The sequence below is a fragment of the Chelonia mydas genome, chromosome 10 (assembly GCF_015237465.2).
Source record: "Chelonia mydas isolate rCheMyd1 chromosome 10, rCheMyd1.pri.v2, whole genome shotgun sequence".
NCBI lineage: Eukaryota > Metazoa > Chordata > Testudines > Cheloniidae > Chelonia > Chelonia mydas.
Genome location: NC_051250.2, coordinates 29781354 through 29801081, shown reverse-complemented (window position 1 = coordinate 29801081; position 19728 = coordinate 29781354). Strand labels below are relative to the sequence as shown.

Below are 19728 nucleotides of genomic sequence, written 5' to 3'. Positions count from 1 at the left end.
GAGGTTCTTAAAGAAAATACAGCGTGTTCCTCTTTGGGGGACCCACGCGCCAGCTGGCAGGTTATAGATCAATGCACATACAGAGCTGCTAGCACCATCCCGTACGAGCAGCCACACCACCACCATCTCTGCAATCCTCAGAGTACCTCTGTACAGCCAGGGGTGTGTTGAGCTTCCTTCAACAAACTCTAAATGGCCAGAGCGAGCCTCAGGCCACTACCCTTCCCTGGTCCCTCTTCTGTTTGCTAGCAGGAGAAACGGCCCTTGGGTCTAGCTGCTAATCTCATCTGGATGTGGGATGGGTTAGATACAGAGTGCTTATCTTCAAACCCTGTGTGTGGACCACATAAGCCTCTTTGGGATACCACCTCCCTTAATCCTCCCAGTCCTGCTCCCTCCCCCTGCTTGCATCACTTTACAAGGGATGGTTACACCAAGGAAACTCCATTGTGAGGATGGGGTTGAGGCAGCACAATGCAAATAAACTCCCTTAAAGGGGCTAATTGGGGCTGGCAGGCTCCAGCCCTGCCTTTTGTATCGGTGCTGTTCCTTGCCTTCCCTAAGGTGCAGGCTTGTGGCTTCGCCATGGGTAATCTCTCTCCCCTGCTCTAACTTAGCCAGGTTGCTTTGCTTCTGTCATCCTGTGCACTAGCTCCTCCAGCATTGCTGTCACACGGCACTCAGCCAGGAGCATGTGCAAAGGATCATGGTGGAATTTATATTTGCAAAATGCCTGGCAAAGGGAGACAGAGAGGTGCTTGGGTGTTGAGTTTAATTAGTCACAAGGTGCCTGCGCCCCATTATTATCCTGGACTGGGCAACAACCACCAGGAAGGTGCACAGCTTCTAAATGTGACAACAGCCAACCTGGGAGTGCTCCACAGGCTACAGGTCAAGGAGGCTCTAACTTCAGGAGGCTCCTTATACAATGTAGTGTCTTACTTGAATCCCATAGAGTCTCTGTAGGAGAAATGACCCTCAAGGCTAGTTATGTCTGGCTGCTGTCACAAGCCACAGTCCTGTCCCGCCACATCTCCTCTCTTTTCCGGGCAGGGCCAAGGCCTTGGCCAGAATAAGTTATATTTTAATACCTAAGCACCAGGAAAACTCTCTCTCTTAACCAGGTTCCCATTGAGTGGGAGGCATGGAATGGGTGAGCCATTTTCCCTGCAGTGCCCCCGACCCCGTAGCCCCAGGATCTGGTGGTTGGAAGGAAGGTTTACCTCCTCGCCGTCGTAGTCACAGAGTGCCTCCACAGGGATGGGCTTGAGCGGGCTCTCCCGGCGGTACTTCAGTGGCAGCACCTGCAGGCTGTGCGTCTGCAGGGACTTCACCACTGCCTCATACTTGTCCAAGGCCTTCTCCTGGTCCTAGGGGGAAAGGAAAAGCCATGACGAGGTGGGAGATCTTAAAATGTGCCGCTGCCACCCGTGGACCACCAGAGGGCTGTGCATGTGGCATGTTGGCCATGGAAGGGAGACCTTTACCGCCTGAATGGGCCATGGAGACAGCTGCTGGGCCAGCCTGAAATGCTCCCTCGGGCCCTGGCTGGCAGAGCTGATTTGTAAAGCCTGGACATCATCTCATCTACTCTGGCCCTTTTAAAAGAGATGTTTGGTGTTGAATATTCACACTGCAAAATGTCAAGAAATATGAAAATGTTCTCGGCGGTGATGCCTTCCCTTCGCAGAGGCTGAGGTGCTGTTCAAGTCTCAGTCTCCTGCTGGCATTTCCCATTTCCACAGGCAAGCGGCGCTGCTGCTGCTCCTGGGCACTGAGTGGAGGACGTGAGCAACCTGAAGGGGAGAATGCGCTTGTCTGCTCTTTCCTCCCCTTACCTGTGGTGAGCCATTGCCACAGCCGAGATGCGCAAAGGAAATGCTTGTGATGTCAGCAGGAGAGGGGAGCTTGTCGGGGGGAGGGAACGAGAGAAGGGACACATATGAACTTGTCTTTGTTATTTGGCATTCACTAGTAACACAGACATTGAGGGCTTGTGTAATAAGTGAGGTGTGACAGCCAGGGCCCCAGTGCCTCCTAGGGAGACAGTGGGGTGGGACCAGTACAAATGTGGCCACAACCAATAAAATTCTCTAAGGACATGTCCTTGACCAATGATCAGAAAGAAAGTTTGCTCACTGGGTCCCAGCACCTTCCCCACCCAGGATCATACGCTTACCCCCAGCCCCCAACACTTGGGACCATCATTGAACCAGAGGCTGGAGAGGGGTTTGGGGGCATGGGGAAGGAGGAAGGTGGCTGGCTGCCTGCACTGGGGTGGAGGCATGTCCATTACTGCATGTGTTGGCTGTGCAGCGCTCTGGCCTGGGAGCAGCCCAGTTGCTCTGCCTGTCTTTTCCCTGGGTGGGTGGCTCTGTGGACGAACGTTTCCCTCGGGTGGTCTGCCAAGTCCCATGACAATCTAATGAGGCTCCCAACCTGAGCAAGTAGGAGTGTAATGGGAGAATCCCAACAGTTCAGCCCCATGCTCCCTCGTCTCGTCATGAAAGATGTAATAGGAGGCCAAAGGGGAAGACAGGGTGTGGCCAGCACAGAACAATAAACAGGTGACTGCAGAGGGACAGAAGTGTCCAGGCCCTAGTGCCTGCCATGGGTAGAGACTGGGCAGCCCACTAGCCCGCTTGCACCCTTCTAGGCAGCACCTGCTCTGATGCCACAAAGGTTCTTCCCATCACCAAGGCCAGTGTCATGCTCTTCTGTTATTGTGCTGCTACTCACATCCAGCTCCCTGAGAAGCGACTCTAGCTGGTATCTGTCCTTGAAGTCAGGATTGTATTTCTGGTCCAGGTCTGTGTCCACCTTCTTCAACAGCTCCTGGGCATCCGTAGCGTTCTTTTGGAACTGCAGGAAGGCCAAGCAAGACTTGTTTAAAAGAGAACCCCCAGCTGGCAGAGAGATCTGACCCCTGCGTGGGCTAAGGACAGGTGGGTGCTGTGTCCTCTCTGAGCCTGCCGGGGGCCCGGCCTACAAGGCTGGACCAGGGCCGAGTGAGCCCCGGGGCAGCAAGGTGCGTGGGGGTGGGGTGGTTCCTTTGCAGCCTCATCCAGCACTTCCTCTGCTCTGCTCAATGCTCGTTGGGGGTGGTTGAGAATTTGGCCCTGTCTTTTCATGTCTCCATAGTGTTGGGCTGATGCCCTTTGGTACTAGGCTGGAGGAGTCTTGCAGGAAGAGACCCAAGTGCCCTGCAGCCCCTGAGCCGCCACTTCTCAGTAATCCCCCCACCCCCAAGGGGAAGACACGTGAGCGTCCCTCCTGTCTGTTTAAACATCCCAGCGTGGATCATTCCTCCGGGTGTTAGCACACCTAGGCCCCTGCTCTTGCTCTGCCTGTCCCCATGCTCGGAGCGTCTGCATGGCCCCATGCAGCGCCCCATGCCATCAGGCAGTTCTCCGGCAGGGAAGCAGTGAGGGCCGGGTTCAGCCCCTGCCTCCAGCCAATGTGGAAATATCACATTGGGATTCCTCCAGCACTGCCCTGCCACACCTTTAGGGATGTGGGGAGTGGCTTGATTGATTGTTGAGAGGCAGGACAGCTTAGGACTTGCTCCCCTCACCATGCACTGTCGGGGGCCTGCCCTGAACCTGCATGGCAGTGATCACCCTGGGGGAGGTGCGACGTGCCTGTCTGAGACACACCCTTAGGAACGGATACCACCCCCTCATTTCCCATCTGCACTTGCTCTGTCCCTCCCTCCCTCAACTGCTTCTCTTCTCAGCACCCTCTGGAATGTGTTCTTCCCTGTTCCCAGTCAAGCCCAGAGCTCCTGGGCACAAAGGTGTTGAGGGCTCCGGGAACTGAACTGCTCCCTGGGGTGGAAAAGGGAATTCAGACAACAGAAGGCAGTAAATGAACCCCTCAGCCCCTTTTTCATGCTTGAGGATTTCACAGCAGAAGCTCTGCTCTCTGGGAGTCTTATTCTAGGGTTATCTAGAGTGTCTGAGCCTCACGTTCACCAATGCATTTATCCTCACAATGCCCTTTGGACACTGGGAAGTATTGTCCCTGGCACGGGTGGGGGATGAGGCACAGAGACTCAGGCCCAGAGCCTCAAAGGCTCTGTTGGTTTCAGAGACAGGAGTCTAAATACCTTGAGGATCTGGGCCTGTGTGACTTGCCCAAGGTCACGCAGGATGCCTGTGGCAGGCAGGAATTAAACCCAGCTTGCCTGTGCCCAACCACAGAACCAAGGTTCTCCTCGCGAGTGGCTTCTCCATCTCTTGATAGCTTCAGCCAGAGAGGCACCAGACTCACTCTGATGTTCTTTAGTCAAACACAGCTTACTAGGCTCATTACAGGGTAACTCTGGCCTGTGCTATGCATGATAACAGTGTTCCCTTTGGGCTTTGAAGTCTATGAAACTCTTGAGTCTAGTATCCCGGCTTTTAGCATTGGCAGATAGACACTAGAGCACATGGTGCTTGTTCCCCACATTCACAGATCCCTCAGAACACAGCATCTGCTCTCCCAGGGCCCACTGAGAAGTAGGAGCCTTCCTAGCCTACGGGGTCTGGTACCTGGTGATAGTCCTCCATGAATTTCAGATGGCTCTCCTCACAGATCAGCAAGTTGAGATACTCCTTCCAGTCAGCATGGACAGCCTCCATGTGAGCCTATGACACAACGGGAGCAGCCGGCATGTTACAAAGGCTTGTTGCCTGCCTCAGTGGGTGAATACCAGCTCTGGAGAAGAATCCCAGGGAGGCATTTACTTGGTGACACAATCATGAATGGGGTATGAGACCAAGAATAGTAGCAATGGGTAGCAGGAGCAGCACATTAGCCAGTTTTCCTCTGGGAGCTGAAGGCTTGGAAGCAACTCGCCAGATTGCTATGGGGCTAAATTCTCTCTTGGTATAACGCCACTGGAGTCAATGGAGTTACTCCAGGAGTGAACCTAACCCAACATGCTTGCTACCCAGGGGAAAGTGCCACCTTCCATTTCCACTGAACGAATCCTCGTGGGCAGCCTAAGACCAGAGCCGGAAATCCACATGTCTGAGCAGAGTTGCTCGGCAGAGCGGGGCCAGAACATGGGACACATTTTAGGGGACAAATGTGAAAAAACAAATGTTGATTTTTTTTTATTTTTTTTTTTAACCAGCTCTGCTTGTCAGGGGAGGAACAAGATAACAGGCCTGGCGGAGGTGGGGTAATTGGATCTCTGTTTTACCCAATTTATACACTTGCAGTAGAAGGAAGCCTTTTGGTTGGCATTCGGCAGCTCAGGAAGCCATGCAAAGCTGAGGAGCCATTATAGGGTGAGTGCCAATACAGGACAAAGGGCAGGGGAGTTTTCTCCATGGACTGTCATCTCAGGGTGCTGGGTCAGGGTTAAGTAGGCATTTCCTGGATGGGATGGTGTTCTCTCCAGGGTATGCAGGGAAAAGACATACCTGTTAGCATTCTCTGGGACACTCACCTCAATGGGGTTCTTCCCAGGGTGGTTTTGGGCTAGTAGCTGGTCTCCTTCCGCATGCAGTTTGTTGACAGCCTCCTCTTTCTCTTCTAGATTGCAACTGATGAAGTTCTAGACAGAGGCAGTGAAGGTGTCAGGCTCAGAAGGGAATGTTTGGAGGGGACCCCTTGCTAACAGACCAGAACACAGGAACCCAGCAACAGCAGCTGGAAGGGACTCTTGCTTACACCCCAGATTTTACATACCTTAAAATGAAGGGGTCTGACTCCTTGGTGCACTCAAAACAGAGAATCCCTCAAGGCCAGGAAGCCCCAGCCCTGCCCTGCTGCATCTTGGCCTCCTCCTTTCCTTATAGTTGCTTGTAAAGTCTCTGAGCTGGATTCTCTCCTTGCTCCCACCAAGGTAAATCCAGCGTAAGCAAGAGGAGAATCAGGCCCTATGTCAAGACAGGTATTTTCATTCTTTTTTGCTTTAGGGCCTGATCTATTTGTACATGTAATAACATCAAGCCCTATCTCTTACCCAGCCCTTTGCAGCAGTAGATCGCAAAGTACTTTACAAAAGAGGTCAGTAGCGTTGTTCCCATTTTACAAAGGGGGGAAACTGAAGCACAGAGCAGGGATGTGAAGTCACCCAGCCGGCCACTGATAAAGCTAGTACTAGAACCCACAGGTCTCCTGAGTCCCACTGCAGTGTTCTCCCCCTTCGGCAGTACTGCCTCCGCCTTTTGGTGTAATATTCCTGGCCAGGAGACAGCTGGCGAGATAGGCAGGTTTTGTGTGCCGGGGAGGGTATACACATACCTCGTACTGGCGGCGTCGGCTGGGGTAGTCCGGGTTGCGGTCACTCCAGTCGTAATGCATTCTGTCCTTGGCCTGCTGATCCAGCCAGTAGAGCTTGTTCGTGCAGCGCTGCATGTAATCCTGCAGGGAGTTCAAATCCTGCTGCCGCTGCTGGGACCCTGACTGTCAAAGGAGAGGATTGCAGAGGGTCAGAGCTCACCATCCAGTCATGGAGTTGGGGGAGCAGCCCAAGGAGGCCACCTGCTCAGAACTTTCCTCTGCAGGGGGGGTGGGGGAGTTGTGAGGACTCTGCACCCCCCACCCCACCAGTAATGAGCATCTCTGGGCCATGTGTCTCCCTCTTACACGTCCTTCCCGTGCTCGCACCCCCTTTCCCCAGCTCTCTGGTGCTTAGCCACCAACCTCTGGCTCCCTCAGGGCTGAGGGAGGTTCTTACCAGCAGCTTCTGGTATTTCACCTGGAGGCTGCTCATATATTCCTGCAAACAAGGAGAGAAAAGCCAGGCATGAGAAGGGCCGAAGAGCACAGCTGGAGGGCAAAGGGGGCTGGATCTAGGAGGGGGCATGTCGGGGGGCTGCCCCTGAAACTCAGCTCTGGGTACAGGTGTGGCTTCAGGACACCCTGCAGTTTGGGGTCTTTGGACACAGGACTTGGTTTGGGCTCATGGCACTGCAAGCAACTTTGGGTGCTGCTCTCCCCGTGTTCTTGGAAATCTGTCCTTCCCTCGGGTGCGTCTCCCCTAGCTTGGCCTGAAGTTCCTGTGTTAGTCTAAAAGCTTGGCCTGTGCTCTGCAATCCCGTGTAGGAAGGGTTGGGCGGGGGCAGGGGCAGGGTAGAAAGAGCGAAGACTGGCACAGGGAACACCAGCGAATGAGGCAGAGACGGGCCCTACCTTGTCCCGTTCCTTGCTGATATGCGGCCCAATGGCCATCACCTCATTGTGGAAGATGTTGTGCTCTTCCACTTGACTGTTGACTAGCGGCAGGTCAGTCCCAAAGCCCTGGCTGTTCAAAGTTTCCTGGCGCACAGAGAGGCTAAGGTTAGCAACAGGCGTACCGGGAACCACCCTCCAGCTCTGCTGCCCACCTGCCTGGAGCTAAGGCAGAGAGACGCCCAGCCTGGGGTGCCCTCTTCTGCTTCGTTGCAGTGGGGAATGGGGCAGGTTTGGGAAGTCTCATGGGAATCTCTGCTCCCTAGAAAGAGCCTTACCTGAAGCACTCAGTGTCATGAACGGCGCAGGGATCTCTGAGCCAGACCTCCTCTTTCATCCCCCCACGTCACGTCAGAGCAAGGGGCACTCAACACCTCTAGGACGAGCTTCTCATAGCATAGAGGCAGCCTGAGAGCTGGTGTGAACATGGCCCACTTGCAGCTATGCAAGGATGACCCGTTCTTAGGCTACAGGGTGTCAGCTGGTGGCCTGGGCTTTCCCCTACCCCCGCTCCTTTACAGCATTGCACGATTGACAAGCTGTCTCCTCGAGCGTCGAGGGCCAGGTGCTGCCAGATGGTGGGCATCCCGGCGAAGGTCTGATCTAATATAGCAGTCTCCATGTTCCTAGGAGGCAGCCCTGGGTTGCACTGTGAAGTGTCTCTTCTCCAGAGGCTAAGATGGGCCTGCTGGGAGTTTGGCTAGCGGCGTCAGTGGGAGAAGGAGCAGCCCAAGACTGCAAGGTGCTAGGGGACGAGATGGGTGGCAGCGCCTGCCTGTGATGTGAATTCTAATAACCACTGCTTGGCATTTCCCAAGCATTGTACAAACCTCCGTCATTGCAAGGGCCTCCCCTCTCCCATGCTAATGGGCCCGTTCCCCTTTGGAAGCAGCAGAGCCCGCACAATGGGCAGAACTGCAAGGCCAGCATGGCCTTCCCAAAGCAAAGTGCTAATTAAACAAGCTGCAGCTCAGGCTGGATTTGGGGATTTGCACAGCGAAGCTGACACAGCAGTTTGAATAGCAGCAAAATCAACAGTGTGGAGCGACCAGTTGTGTCTGTTATTGTGCTGGATGTGGCTAATGAATACAGTGGGCATCGTAGGCCAGCCCTTGATAGGAGTGAAATCGTCCTTTCGTTCATAAGAACTGACCCAAAGTCCCCGGGATTGTCTGAATGAAGTGCAATTCCGTTCCCAGTCACTGAGCAGCCATGAACAGCAGCAGAGGGCGTTAGAACCCGTAAGGTGTGGCTACCACACACCAAGGCAGCATCCATTTGTGCCAGACCCTCAGCTGCTGTGAACTGGCACAACTCTCTGGATCTCTGCTGATTTACACCAGTTCAGGACCTGGCCCTTACTTTTTCTATCTGTCTAGCATGAAAAAACAAATGCGTTCAAGAAAACGAGAAGAGAATAAAAGAAGGTGATGGGGGAAAGACCAAGACCAAAGCTAATACCTAGCTTTTATATGGTGCTTTTTGTCTGTAGACCTCAGAGCACTTTACAATGGAGGTCTGTGTCATTATCCTCACTTTACAGATGGGGAAACTGAGGCATGGAGCGGGGAAGTACCTCGCCCAAGGTCAACCAGCAGGGCAGTGACAGAGCTGAGTATGGCACCCAGGTCTCCTGAATCCCAGTTAAGTGCTTTATCCACTCGGATGCACTGTCTCCAAAGGAGGCTTTGGCCATTTTTGGTCTAATTTCAGGCATCAGTGGATGGCCACCAGCATCAGTTAACTTTAGCAGACAGGGCAAACTGCGATAAGCCTTGATTAGCAATGGGGCAGCTTACCCAGGTTTCAAGCAGGTGCAAGCTATACTGGTAAAATAGTGCTCTACTGTAGGGAGATCCATTGGTGCAGCTTCGCCCAGTGGCTGGCCATGGATGGCTGTCCTCAGAGCAGATCCCCAGTGTAGCTAAAGCCTCAGTTAAGGACAGCTGCCCACCCATTCTCTGGTCATTTTAAACCCATTCCAAAACCCTTGGAGTCCTGGATTCCACTCTAATATTCCCAGCCTTCCCCATCTGCCCCCACTCAATACATTCCGCTGTGGTGTGTGCTCCATGCAATGTTAAGCTGTCTTGATGGTTTGAGTGAGAGCTCCTCGGTGTGTTCTTCCATGGGAAAAAAAATTCTGGCACCCACATGGCAAACTTTTGGTGCAAGCCCCTGTCTCCAGAGCTGCCCTGAGGGTCGCTGCAGGCAGGCACAGGTGTTTCAGGGGCAGATGCTGGGGTCACTGTACCTGTTTCTCATCGATCACCTTGGACCAGTTGACCTGCGGCTCCACGTCCTGCGGAGTGAAGTTGTAGATCTGGTCGTGTTTCGCACGCAGGTTTGCGACGCGCTCCTTCAGCTGCCGGATGCTGAAGAAAGGGAGAAGACAAGCTACTCAGGGGCATCAAGGATGTAGTAGTTGGGCTGGTGTGATCAATCCCTGGGCTGGCACAGAGCTGGTACCATCAGCTCTGGGTCATCCTCCCTCCCCAAGTCCCCTGGCACATTGGGAGAAGGGGGCATGGTCGGACTGCACTGCCATGTGATCTTTAATAACCGCTCAGGAATGTGATTTTGCATCTCACCAAAAAGTCAGCATCGACTGCAGCACAGTGCTGGGCCACAAGGTGTCGAACTGACCCGAGGGAAGCGTGGCACTCGCACCCCTTTTTTAACCTGGGAGGGTCTCCCACCTGAGTACGCCCCAGGGCTGACCTTGCTTAATGTGAGAGCCCAGGCTAAGGTGGTGTAAGTACAGACACACAAAAGCCCTCTTTAGGCTATGCTGTATCTGTGGTGTAATCAGAGCTATGTGAATAATTGATTTTTCAGTTGGGTGGCAGAACCGGAAAAAAAATCGTTTTGGGTTGACTAGAAACAAACATTTTCAGCCAACCAAAATTTCCAGCAAACTGGATTTTTTCAAACAAACAAACCAACCATTTTGTTCAACCATAAATGAAACGTTTCATTTTCTTTTCAGGTTTTTTTAAAATGACAGTAAAAGTCCAAATGAAAAGGCGTTTAGAATTGAAAAATCAAAGTGTTTCATTTCTAAAATGTCAAACCCAAACATTTCCATTCTTTTCAGAATTTTTTTTACTGAAACAATTAGGCAAATTCCACCCAAATCCATGAAATGTTTCCGTCCACCTGAAGGTGCGTTTTTTGACCAAAAAAACATACAGCCATAAATGTTGCCCAACTCTAGCTATACCATCCAGTGCCCTCCTATAAGGAGTTACAGAAATGCCTACTGGCCTACGAGGGCTAGCCCAGCAACATGCATGCAATTAGGGTCCAGAACAAATTTTGTCCCCACTGGACTCACTCTTCTGTGATCATGTCACCCTGTGGGTGTTTCATGTGCCTGGCAATTGCTGCGTCCCCATCCAGAACGTAGAGGAGTTTATCCGACTCGGACAGTTTACTTGCTGTGTGGTCCTTGTATTGAGCAGGCTGGCCGGCCTTGAGCTTGTGTAAGTCCTGTGGATGCAACGAGAAAAGGTTGGTGAATTGGCAGAAAGAGCTGAAATCGACAGCAGCTGAATGGTGGAAAACAATACAACATAAAACTGCCCAGTGCATGGAGTTATTACATAAGGGTTGGTCATACAGCCTGTGTTGTGAGGCACAGTGTGTAAGGAGGGGGGGCACCCGTGAACAGGATGTTAACCTCCACACACTGGCCTCCTCCCCAGCCACAGATGCTCAGGAGCAGGACTATAGATTGCCTGCGTGGGAGGCCAAGGATAGAATACCTTTGGGCAGGCTGAACGCTGCGGCTAGGCTCATTGGAGAGAGCTGAACCCCAAGCTGGAGTTGTCTGTTTCCTTCTCCCTTGATGTTCATGTCTGTTGTTTTCTCATGATCACACAACTTGTGACTAGACCTCCTTCTGAGGAATCCTTTCACTAGTTTATACGGAAATAACAGGAGGCCATGTAATCTATTCCACTCCACAGCAGGCCTCTTCTGAGACCCATTATCCGAGTCATAGGTAACTGGGGTCTGAGGGTTTAACCTCCTAGCTTCATGAGACTACATTTCCTCCTCTTTATGTCCCTTTCATCTAACCACTCTGCACTGGTGTTATAGGGCCAGTGTTGTAACATGTTCCCCAGGATAGATCTTCAAAACCACCAGGCATGCCATCATAGAAGCGGCTCTGCTGTTGCTGTGTATAGGGGACATGATCCAATAGGATAGTCCTCACAGTTATGATATGTAATCTAATTTTTTTTAAACAATCAGATAGGACTAGAAATATATTTAGGGCCATTAGTTTAAATGACAAGGGTTGGGGTTTTTCCAGGGGGAGGGGAATGAAGGGGGTTAAACCTTCTTCGTAGTCTGGGGAATCTCCCACCCTTCAGCACTGTGATGGTTTTTAAGAAATGGGAAATGAAACTGACTGTAAATAGAAAATGAAACTGACCAGCTTAATTTCACTATCCCATGGGAGTGAAATGCAAACGACAACCACACTGCACAGAACAGCCTGAAGTCGACAAAATTCTGCAAACCCTTTTGGCTTTAGTGATCAAAGGTGTTCTCAATCACACGAGCAGGGAAGGCAGCAGGTGCACGTGAAGGGAAGATGGATGCAAAGAGGATCCTCCAAGAGAAGGACTGGGCTGCAGACTTGGTGTGAACCGACAAGCTAACGGCTAAATGCAATGGAAGGAAAGCTCCCTCACTAAAGTAATTGCAGTCGAGGTCAGGATGAGGGCCCATGCAGGTGAGGGTAGGTAGATGTGCATTCAGGGAGAAAGGGGGGGGGGTGGAGGAGGTGCATGCATGGGATGGCTGTATATGGTGTTGGATGCCTGCAGGGTGGTGTGGCATGTTTATGGAAGGTGAGCAACATAAAGAGAGGCTGTCTAGGGATTGGATGATGTTGGGGGGCAAACCTTCAGGGAGAATGGGCAGTGTGGGCAGGATGTATTGGGAACAGGAGCCTACAGAAGAGTAGGAGTGGGGGTGTGCATGGGAAGAAGTGTGTGGTGGGGTTTGAGCACAGGGGCAGCTCTTACATTCTGCATTCGGGAGTCGGCTTCTACAATGTTCTTTTCCACCTGGTCGGCATTTTTCTGCAGCCGCTCGATGAGCTCTGACAGCTCCTTGCTGGAGATGCTGTGGGGAGAGAAGAGCAGAGGAATTGATGCCAGTGACTACAAGAGAGTGAAGCGGGAGACCATCTCCTGAGCTGCTGCCAGGCTCCGGGATATCTGGAAGTGCCTCGCCCTAGTGGCAGTGAGCCAGCCCTGCTCTCTGCCCAATGGTCCTGACCCCATCTGAGGGAGGAAGAGGGCTCAGCTCAGCCTGCCAGGCACTGCAGCTGCACATGACTCACTGCTGCCTTTCTAATAGTTTCCAGAATGCTCGGCTGCCCTGCCAGGAGGGGCCAGGTTATGATCTCCCACGCAGCAGGATGGGAGCACCTTGCCCTCCCCACCACAGCCAGGCCTGGCCCTGCCTCAGGAACTAGGGGCATGACCTCAAGAGGGCATGGGGGAATGGGACAGCTCCAGAGCAGGGGAAAAAGGGACTCTAGGGTTGGGCTCCCTGACTGATCATTGTGTGCACACCCCCCATCTCTCATGGCAGAGACGATACAGGCCGATGGGAGTGAAGGCAGACCTGCTTGTTTACTGAAGCTGCTGGACACAGATGGGACCCCGTCAGTCTCCCTGGCTTTCTAACTCCCAAATACACGCTGTGATGGTCAATCACCACCAGCCAGGGTGTCCCCGACGTTCTGGCCCAAGCTGCAGTCTGAGGTGGGCTGCTGGCTGCACTACGCCCCCCTTCAAGCCAGCAGCTGCTCCGGAGGGGCAGCACAGATATGGGTGCATCACCTCCTTGCTCCAGTCTAGCAGACACTGGGAGTTGCTCCATAGAAAGCTGCTCTGTGCATTCAGCAGAGATTAGGTCGCAGCTAATCCCAGCCAGTGCAGGTTGTCCCCCGTCAACAGCAGCAAGAGAGAGGGAGTGATCCTGGCCATGTGGATCCAGGGCTGGTGTTACTTGGCCCTGATACCAAAGTTTGAGGATGGGACGCAGGGATTCTCCTGCTTGTGCTGGGTAAGAGGACTACCATGGATTTCTCGGGGGAGGAGAAGGACAGAGTGTGGCTGAATATCAGCTGCAGAACCAACTGGACTGGCACCGTGGCCAGGAAGGAGAGCCCAGCAGTGCAGGATGGGCTCACGCCCACACAGCCAGCTGGATGTGGACATACACCTGAGGCCACATCCTCTAGTTACACCACTACCTTCCCAGTGGAGTCAAGGGGGAGGCACTGGTGTAACTCCAAGTCAAAGCTGAGCTGCCCTTTTCTTCCCCAGGTGCTTGTTAATCAGCAGCTGTCCTGGGCTCTGAAAGGCAAGATGTATCTGGGTGAGCCATATGGGTATTCAGAGGGCTGCATGTTACAGAGCATGGATGGGGCATTTCCATGGGTCTGCAGGAGAGACAGGTTCGCTGAGGATGGAGGCATGGAGACAGCACGTCCGATCCTCAGCTGCAGTGTGTTGGCATTTGCATCAGCTGCAGATCTGACCCCTGGTCTGCACTGGAGGATTCCCTCTTGTTGCTGGCTGGTCACTACAGCTGACTTAACCACCTACTGTAGCTCCCTGAGCAGCTGGTTGTGTGCTCCCCATAGGTCATCACAAGTGAGGCTTCAACCTGGACGCTGTTGGCAGCCCCTTAGCCAGGTTAGTCAAGAGGGAGCTCCTGCTCCAGCTGGGCCAGTAAAAGCCATGCTCAGCAAGTCCCAGCTGGAAGTTGTCCACCCTTAGGCACATCTTACAATCTGCCCTTGGAGTCTTGTGCTTGAGGCTGTTTGAGATGCGTGTCTGGAACATGATGCGATCCATGGCCTGAAAGAGCTCTGTGGGCCTTTGATGAGCCTCTGGTGCCCGAGGATCTAGCAAACCCAACAGCCACCAGCTCGGTAAGTGCAAAGTCTCCTGGTGTGGTCAGGCTCCATGACAAGCACTGTACGTTTCCACTGCAGTGTATCAGCTGCAGGAACGGGCCAGCAGCGGGGATGCCGTCCTTGGCAGGCAGGGCTCCTCCTTCAGCAGCAACCCTGGCTTCCTAGGCGAAGGGCATGCACGCTGTAAGGAAAGCGCCTTGTTATCTAAACCAAACAGAGGGGGACGGGCACACCCACTTCGGCTTTGTCCATGTGGGCACTTACCCAAGGAGCCTTCCTTGAGAGAAGGACAGTTTGTCCCTGCAGGGCAGTGCAGCTGGAGGAGCCTCACTCACCCACAAGAGAAGCCTGGCTGACGTCAGCGGGACAGCATGCATGAGTGCCAGTTAGCAGGATCAGGCCCCAACTGACTCGTGATTTATAACATAATTGAAGTGCTCGGGCCGGTGGCCAGAGCTGGAATTCACAGGGAGGTGCATCTGCCTTTCCATGCAGTGATCCTGGTCATCTAGTGAAGGCTCCTTGTTTCTTGCCAGTGTTTGCTCATCCACTGACTGTTTCATACACCGCTGTGGTTTCCGTGCCACTCGGTAGCATTCTACCCCAGGCACTGCCTGGCTCCGGAGTGCAGTGGGAACTGTGCCCAGGCGTTTACACCTGTGCAGAGCAGGTGTGGAAAGCTGCCATTCTGATGGAGTGGTTTTCACTCATGCAATACGCCAGGGTGGGGGGCTGCACACTGCAGAGCGATGGCGGCTCAGGGCCCAGCGGCTCATCTTGCTTGACAATCCCTGGCGGTGAGGAGGTGGAAGCGAGAGGATAGTTTGCTCCTTTCGATGCTAGACACAAGGAGAGCCCTTGGGAACCTTCATCCCCTTGTTTCACTGAGCTGCCACGGCTGCTGCAGGAGATCTGATCCCACGCACCCATTGCAGCTGTCTGATACTTTGAACTGGTGGTGCACAAACCACTAGGCTCTTAAGATCAGCCCTGTGATGATGGAACAAAGCACCTGCCAAGTGGAACCAGAGTCCCTGCTGCAAGCCAGCATTTAGGCCTCAATTTGGTGCAGAACCCACGATAGGGAAGATGCTGCATCTCTCTCACCCTGAGGGCGCCGGGGGCTGGCTCACTCTCCGACACAAGTTCCAACTTGCACCCCTGGCGGCAACAGCCTCGGCAAGAATAACACCGGCAGTGAAACACCCTAGTCACACCTTCTGTGCCTGGGGAGGGGTGGCATAGAGCTGGCTATACCGGCCCTGTACCTGCCAGGGAACTAGCTGCAGGTGTTAGTGGGAGTGGGGCGGGGAAGACTTTTTGGCCACTTTACAGACATGTTGCGTCTGCGTAGCCAGTGCAAAGTGGCAGCTGCCGGAGAATGAATTTCCCCCCTCTGGGTATGGAAGACTTAGTGATGGCTTAGGCTGGCTATATCTTCTGTCCGTTCTATCAGTCTGCAAGTGGGAAACTGGCGTGATCAACTGCCCCTTACAAGGGGTGAACCTTCGGTTTCTAAAGTAACCGTTCATTTCCTGGCAATGAGTAGAGCAAGCCCCATCTGTTGCTATTGCCTGGCTTGCTGAAGGCTCCTGAGATGCTTCATAAATTATAGACAGAAACCACCTCACTCAGGCCCGAAGAGGCAACAGCACAACGCTGCACATTAGCATCAGTTGGGAACTGAAGAACAGGGCATCCAGCCGGAGCCAGCAGGATTACTGAGTGAGGCAGGGTGTAATTAGCTGAGTGGGCACATGGCCAAGACACCAGCTGCAACGCTTGAGCAAAATGTCAGGGGATATTGAGTAATCCCAGCCAGCTTTACAAGAACTAGCAATGTCCACAGGCCCGAGTATAGGCCTGGTAGCTAGGAAGTCCTGAGTTCAAATCCTCTCTCTGAAATCAGTTTGTTTTGTGGCCTTAAGCAAGACACTTAAACCTCTTGGCAATAGATAGTTTCCCCTCTATAAAATGGGACTAAAGAGTGGTGGAAAGCTTAACGTTGATACAGTGCTTTGAATATGTTAATTGCTCAGTAAAATAATTACAAGATCAGGGTTTCATATTTCATCCAAAGGAGGGCACCCATAGCAGCATAAAGTGACAACACAGCCTAGCGGAACGCTGCTCAGTGCTAGCTCTGCTGGAAGAGCACCAGTCCCATAACCCCACTTCTCACAGCACCTGGGGTTTCTGTGGCGGGGTCCCATTAAGGCCTGACTCAGATCAGGAATATGCAATATGACAAGACCATAGCCTCAGGCAAATGCAGCATGGGATAAAGATGAACCAGGAAGGTATCTTAGTGGAACATGGACTAAGCCTCTCCTACTTCAGAACCGGACTCTCATCCATCCAAGCTCCTCAAAGCACTAAGCTTAGCTGTCTGCTTGAGCAACACCCATTCACTCCAAGCTTAGCAGAGGATTTTATCATGAGCTGTCCAATTCCATAGATCAGGTCAAAACTCTCCACAGACTTTGCACAGATATAGGGCCATGCCATGCCCTTCGTCTGCAGGCAGATCTCCCAGTAGCACCAATGGTTGGAGGGCAGGAGGTGGTCTTGATGTTCTCTCTGCAGCTGTGTGATTTCAGCTGCAACATGATCTAACCATAGTGCTCGAGAGCTTTCGGAGGGACGTGCATCTCAACTCTCAGTTCCTGCACCATGGGCCATCCAGGACATGAGTTCTGCCATCTTGGGATGTGGCCAGCGCCCCCGTAGCTGACTGGCATGAGGGCTGAGCTGTGCAGCACGTACTAGCCAGGCATAGTTAGTGCCCTTTGCAAAAGATCAGAAAAATTCACCCCTGTACCCATCACCTACCACGTGCCCCCCTGGAATCCTGTCCCAGCCAATAGGATTCTTGTGGCAGTGGACACACCTGCTAGCATTTCCACTCACCCTCTAAGCACAGTGTTTGGCTCTGTTTTCCTTTATGGAAGCCAGGAAGCTTCTGTCTGTCATCACATTGCTGGTGCTGGTTATTAGCTTAGTCTCAGCATCTGTCACTGTATCTCTGTTTAGCAACTCTTAATTAACAAAGTCATAGCATTGCTCCGGGGCCTCTTAGAGCAGCAGCAAACGAACAGGGTTTTAGAGAAGAAAGTAACCTTGCCATGTGCCTTTCAAATCACATCAGATGTGTTCAACGCTATTGTTAATGCCAGGCTAGAATGGGGCATCTTAAAAGGACAGAACAAGGTTTTCAGAAGAATTGCATGCACAAAATGTATGCCCAGTCGTGCATCTAACGTGCAGGCAAATGGTGCAATTGCTCAGGCAACCTGGGTGATCACAGGCACAAACAGCAATTGTGCAGACATGATTTGTGTGCGCAATCATAGTAGCTGCATGTGCACATGAAACGCTCAATTGTGTGCCCAACTCTTCTAATATTCAGAGGTGAAGAATTATCTAGGACTGTGGTGCCTTGTGTAAGTTTTTCTATGAGCCCCACAGACTAAATGGGATTCAAGATGTTGAGAGAGAAAAGGTCCAAAGAAGTGATATCCTAGGAACTCATAAAGGGCCTAAGCTACTTCCATTAGTGCTAACCCCCCAGTGGAGTTCCTCTGGATTTACATCACGGTCACTAAGATCAGAATCTGGCCCACTATGTTAACATGGACTATGCATGAACAGGAAATAATAGACCTCATTGTGAGCACAGAGTGGTGTGACTTCGGGCAACATGCTCAAAAGTGCATAAATCCTATTTTCAAAAGAGACTTGGGGACAGATTTTCAAAGGTATTTAGATGCCTAAGGCTATGTAGATAGACACCTAATAGGTGATTTAGAAGTGCCTGGGCACCTAACCTCTATTAATTTCAAAGGGAATTAGGCACCAAGGTGCTTTTGAAAATCCTGCTAGGCACATATGAGCATCTCTGGGCACCTAAATACCTTTGCATTTCTGGCCCCACGCCACTTTTGAAAATGACCCTAGACATCCGACTCGAAGTTATTACTGGTCGGAAACCTCCTTGGACATAAAGGTGAGCGTCGCCGCAGATCCGCTTGGTGTTGTCATCTGACTGCTCAGAGGTAAGTACTGCTGCTTGCTGACTTTCTCCTGCAGCTGCAAGCAGTTCATATCCAAGAAGAAACTGCCTCTACAGAGTCTCAAAATAGCACAAATCCACATGGCTGTGGGGAAAGTACTTATGAGTGAGGAATGAGCCAAGGGAGGGCTTGGGGAAGGGATGATAGGATATGCCTAAGGGGAGCGTGGTTTTCTATCGCAAGCCCAGGTTTGTTTGTGTGTCTCCATCTAGCAGGCGAGGGAAAGCCCCTGCATTATGTCTGTTTTAGAAGCAGTTTGCAATATAGCCAATGATTTCATTTCCATGGAGCCCTCTCAGTGCAAGGAGTTGATTAGATTAAGAGGAGGATTACGAGGCTCTGTGTTCCTAGCAATGCAAAGCAATGTGCTGTGCAGATACTCCCCAGTATTTCTGAGCAGCTCCGTTCGGATGCACTGGGTAACTGAAAGGCCATTGAAGACGTCGACCTCATAGGCTCTTTCATTGTGTTTGACTCCTGGCAAAAATACCCATGTCCTCTTTTAATGTAATAGTTCAAGGGGTTGGATTTAAATGCCTCTATAGGACTAATGTTGGCAGAATTCTAGGGGTTATAGATAGGGCCCTACCAAATTCACGGTCCATTTTCATAAATTTCACTGTGATAGCATTTTGAAAATCTTGAATTTCACGGTTTCAGGTATTTAACTCTTAAATTTCACGGTGTTGTAACAAAACATGAATATGTATTTTAAAATGGCAAAATATAATCACGTAAAGCCCTTAAGACTCAGCATTTCTCAAACTGGGGGTGCCAACCCAAAAAGGGGTTGCAAAGCTATTGTAGAGGGGTCACAGTATTGCCATCCTTACTTCTGTGCTGTCTTCCAGAGCTAGATGGCCGGAGAGCAGCAGCTGCTGGCTGGGCCGGGTGCCCAGCTCTGAAGGCAGCACTGTGTACGTTTGTATACTTTTACCATATAGTTATACTTTTATAATATGGGGTAAAAGTACACAAAAAAATCAGTCTTCACAGGAAAGACCAGATTCCAGTTTGCGCCACATTTTTCATGGCTGTGAATTTGGTAGGGCGGGACCATAGTTATAGATGGGCACTGGGAACCAGGACTCCTAGACCCGCCACTGAATCTCTGAGACATTTTAGGCACATCACCAGGGCCAGATCCTGTTAAGGCTCCTTCCTTTGGCTATATAGCACCTTACTCCACATGGGGTCCCAGTAGACCTGATTCTCCACTTGCCTCCATCAGTGAAAACCAGGAATGACTCCAGTGAAGTCAATGGAATGATACTGGTGTAAAACCAGCATGAGTGAGTGAAGAATCAGCTCACTAGACTTTGCTGGGGCCCTCGGGGGAGCAAGTTACTGTTCATCATGGGCAAGCAGGTCAAAACCTGGTCCCATATCTCTGTGGGCTACAACTGGGCAATGGGGATAAAACATCTTCCCAACCACAAAGGGGCATTTCTGAGGGTTCATTAATTAATGATGGCTGTTAATAATAATTAATAATGTCTAGCTCTTAGAGATGGAGCACTTCTCTGTAGATGT

General features: G+C 51.8%; 1 protein-coding gene and 1 long non-coding RNA gene across 3 annotated transcripts in view; one reads left to right on the top strand and one right to left on the bottom strand.

The window, feature by feature from the left end:
• Window positions 1–19728, bottom strand: part of PPL (periplakin) — a 54689-nt gene that overhangs the window by 17457 nt on the left and 17504 nt on the right. The window contains exons 2-11 of the mRNA XM_007055837.4: window positions 12213–12312; window positions 10508–10662; window positions 9425–9545; window positions 7132–7257; window positions 6677–6718; window positions 6241–6402; window positions 5441–5548; window positions 4536–4631; window positions 2740–2862; window positions 1224–1370 (exon numbers count right to left, since the gene is read on the bottom strand). Of these exons, the coding sequence (XP_007055899.2) occupies window positions 1224–1370; window positions 2740–2862; window positions 4536–4631; window positions 5441–5548; window positions 6241–6402; window positions 6677–6718; window positions 7132–7257; window positions 9425–9545; window positions 10508–10662; window positions 12213–12312 (1180 nt within the window). The remainder of the gene's footprint in view (window positions 1–1223; window positions 1371–2739; window positions 2863–4535; window positions 4632–5440; window positions 5549–6240; window positions 6403–6676; window positions 6719–7131; window positions 7258–9424; window positions 9546–10507; window positions 10663–12212; window positions 12313–19728) is intronic.
• LOC119567159 lies at window positions 1364–5958 on the top strand. Of its 2 annotated transcripts, none has more exons than XR_005226981.1 (3): window positions 1364–2945; window positions 5123–5279; window positions 5531–5958. It is a non-coding gene; the product is annotated as an uncharacterized LOC119567159 (long non-coding RNA). The 2 variants fall into 2 exon arrangements; XR_005226982.2 differs by lacking the exon at window positions 1364–2945 and adding an exon at window positions 3024–4753.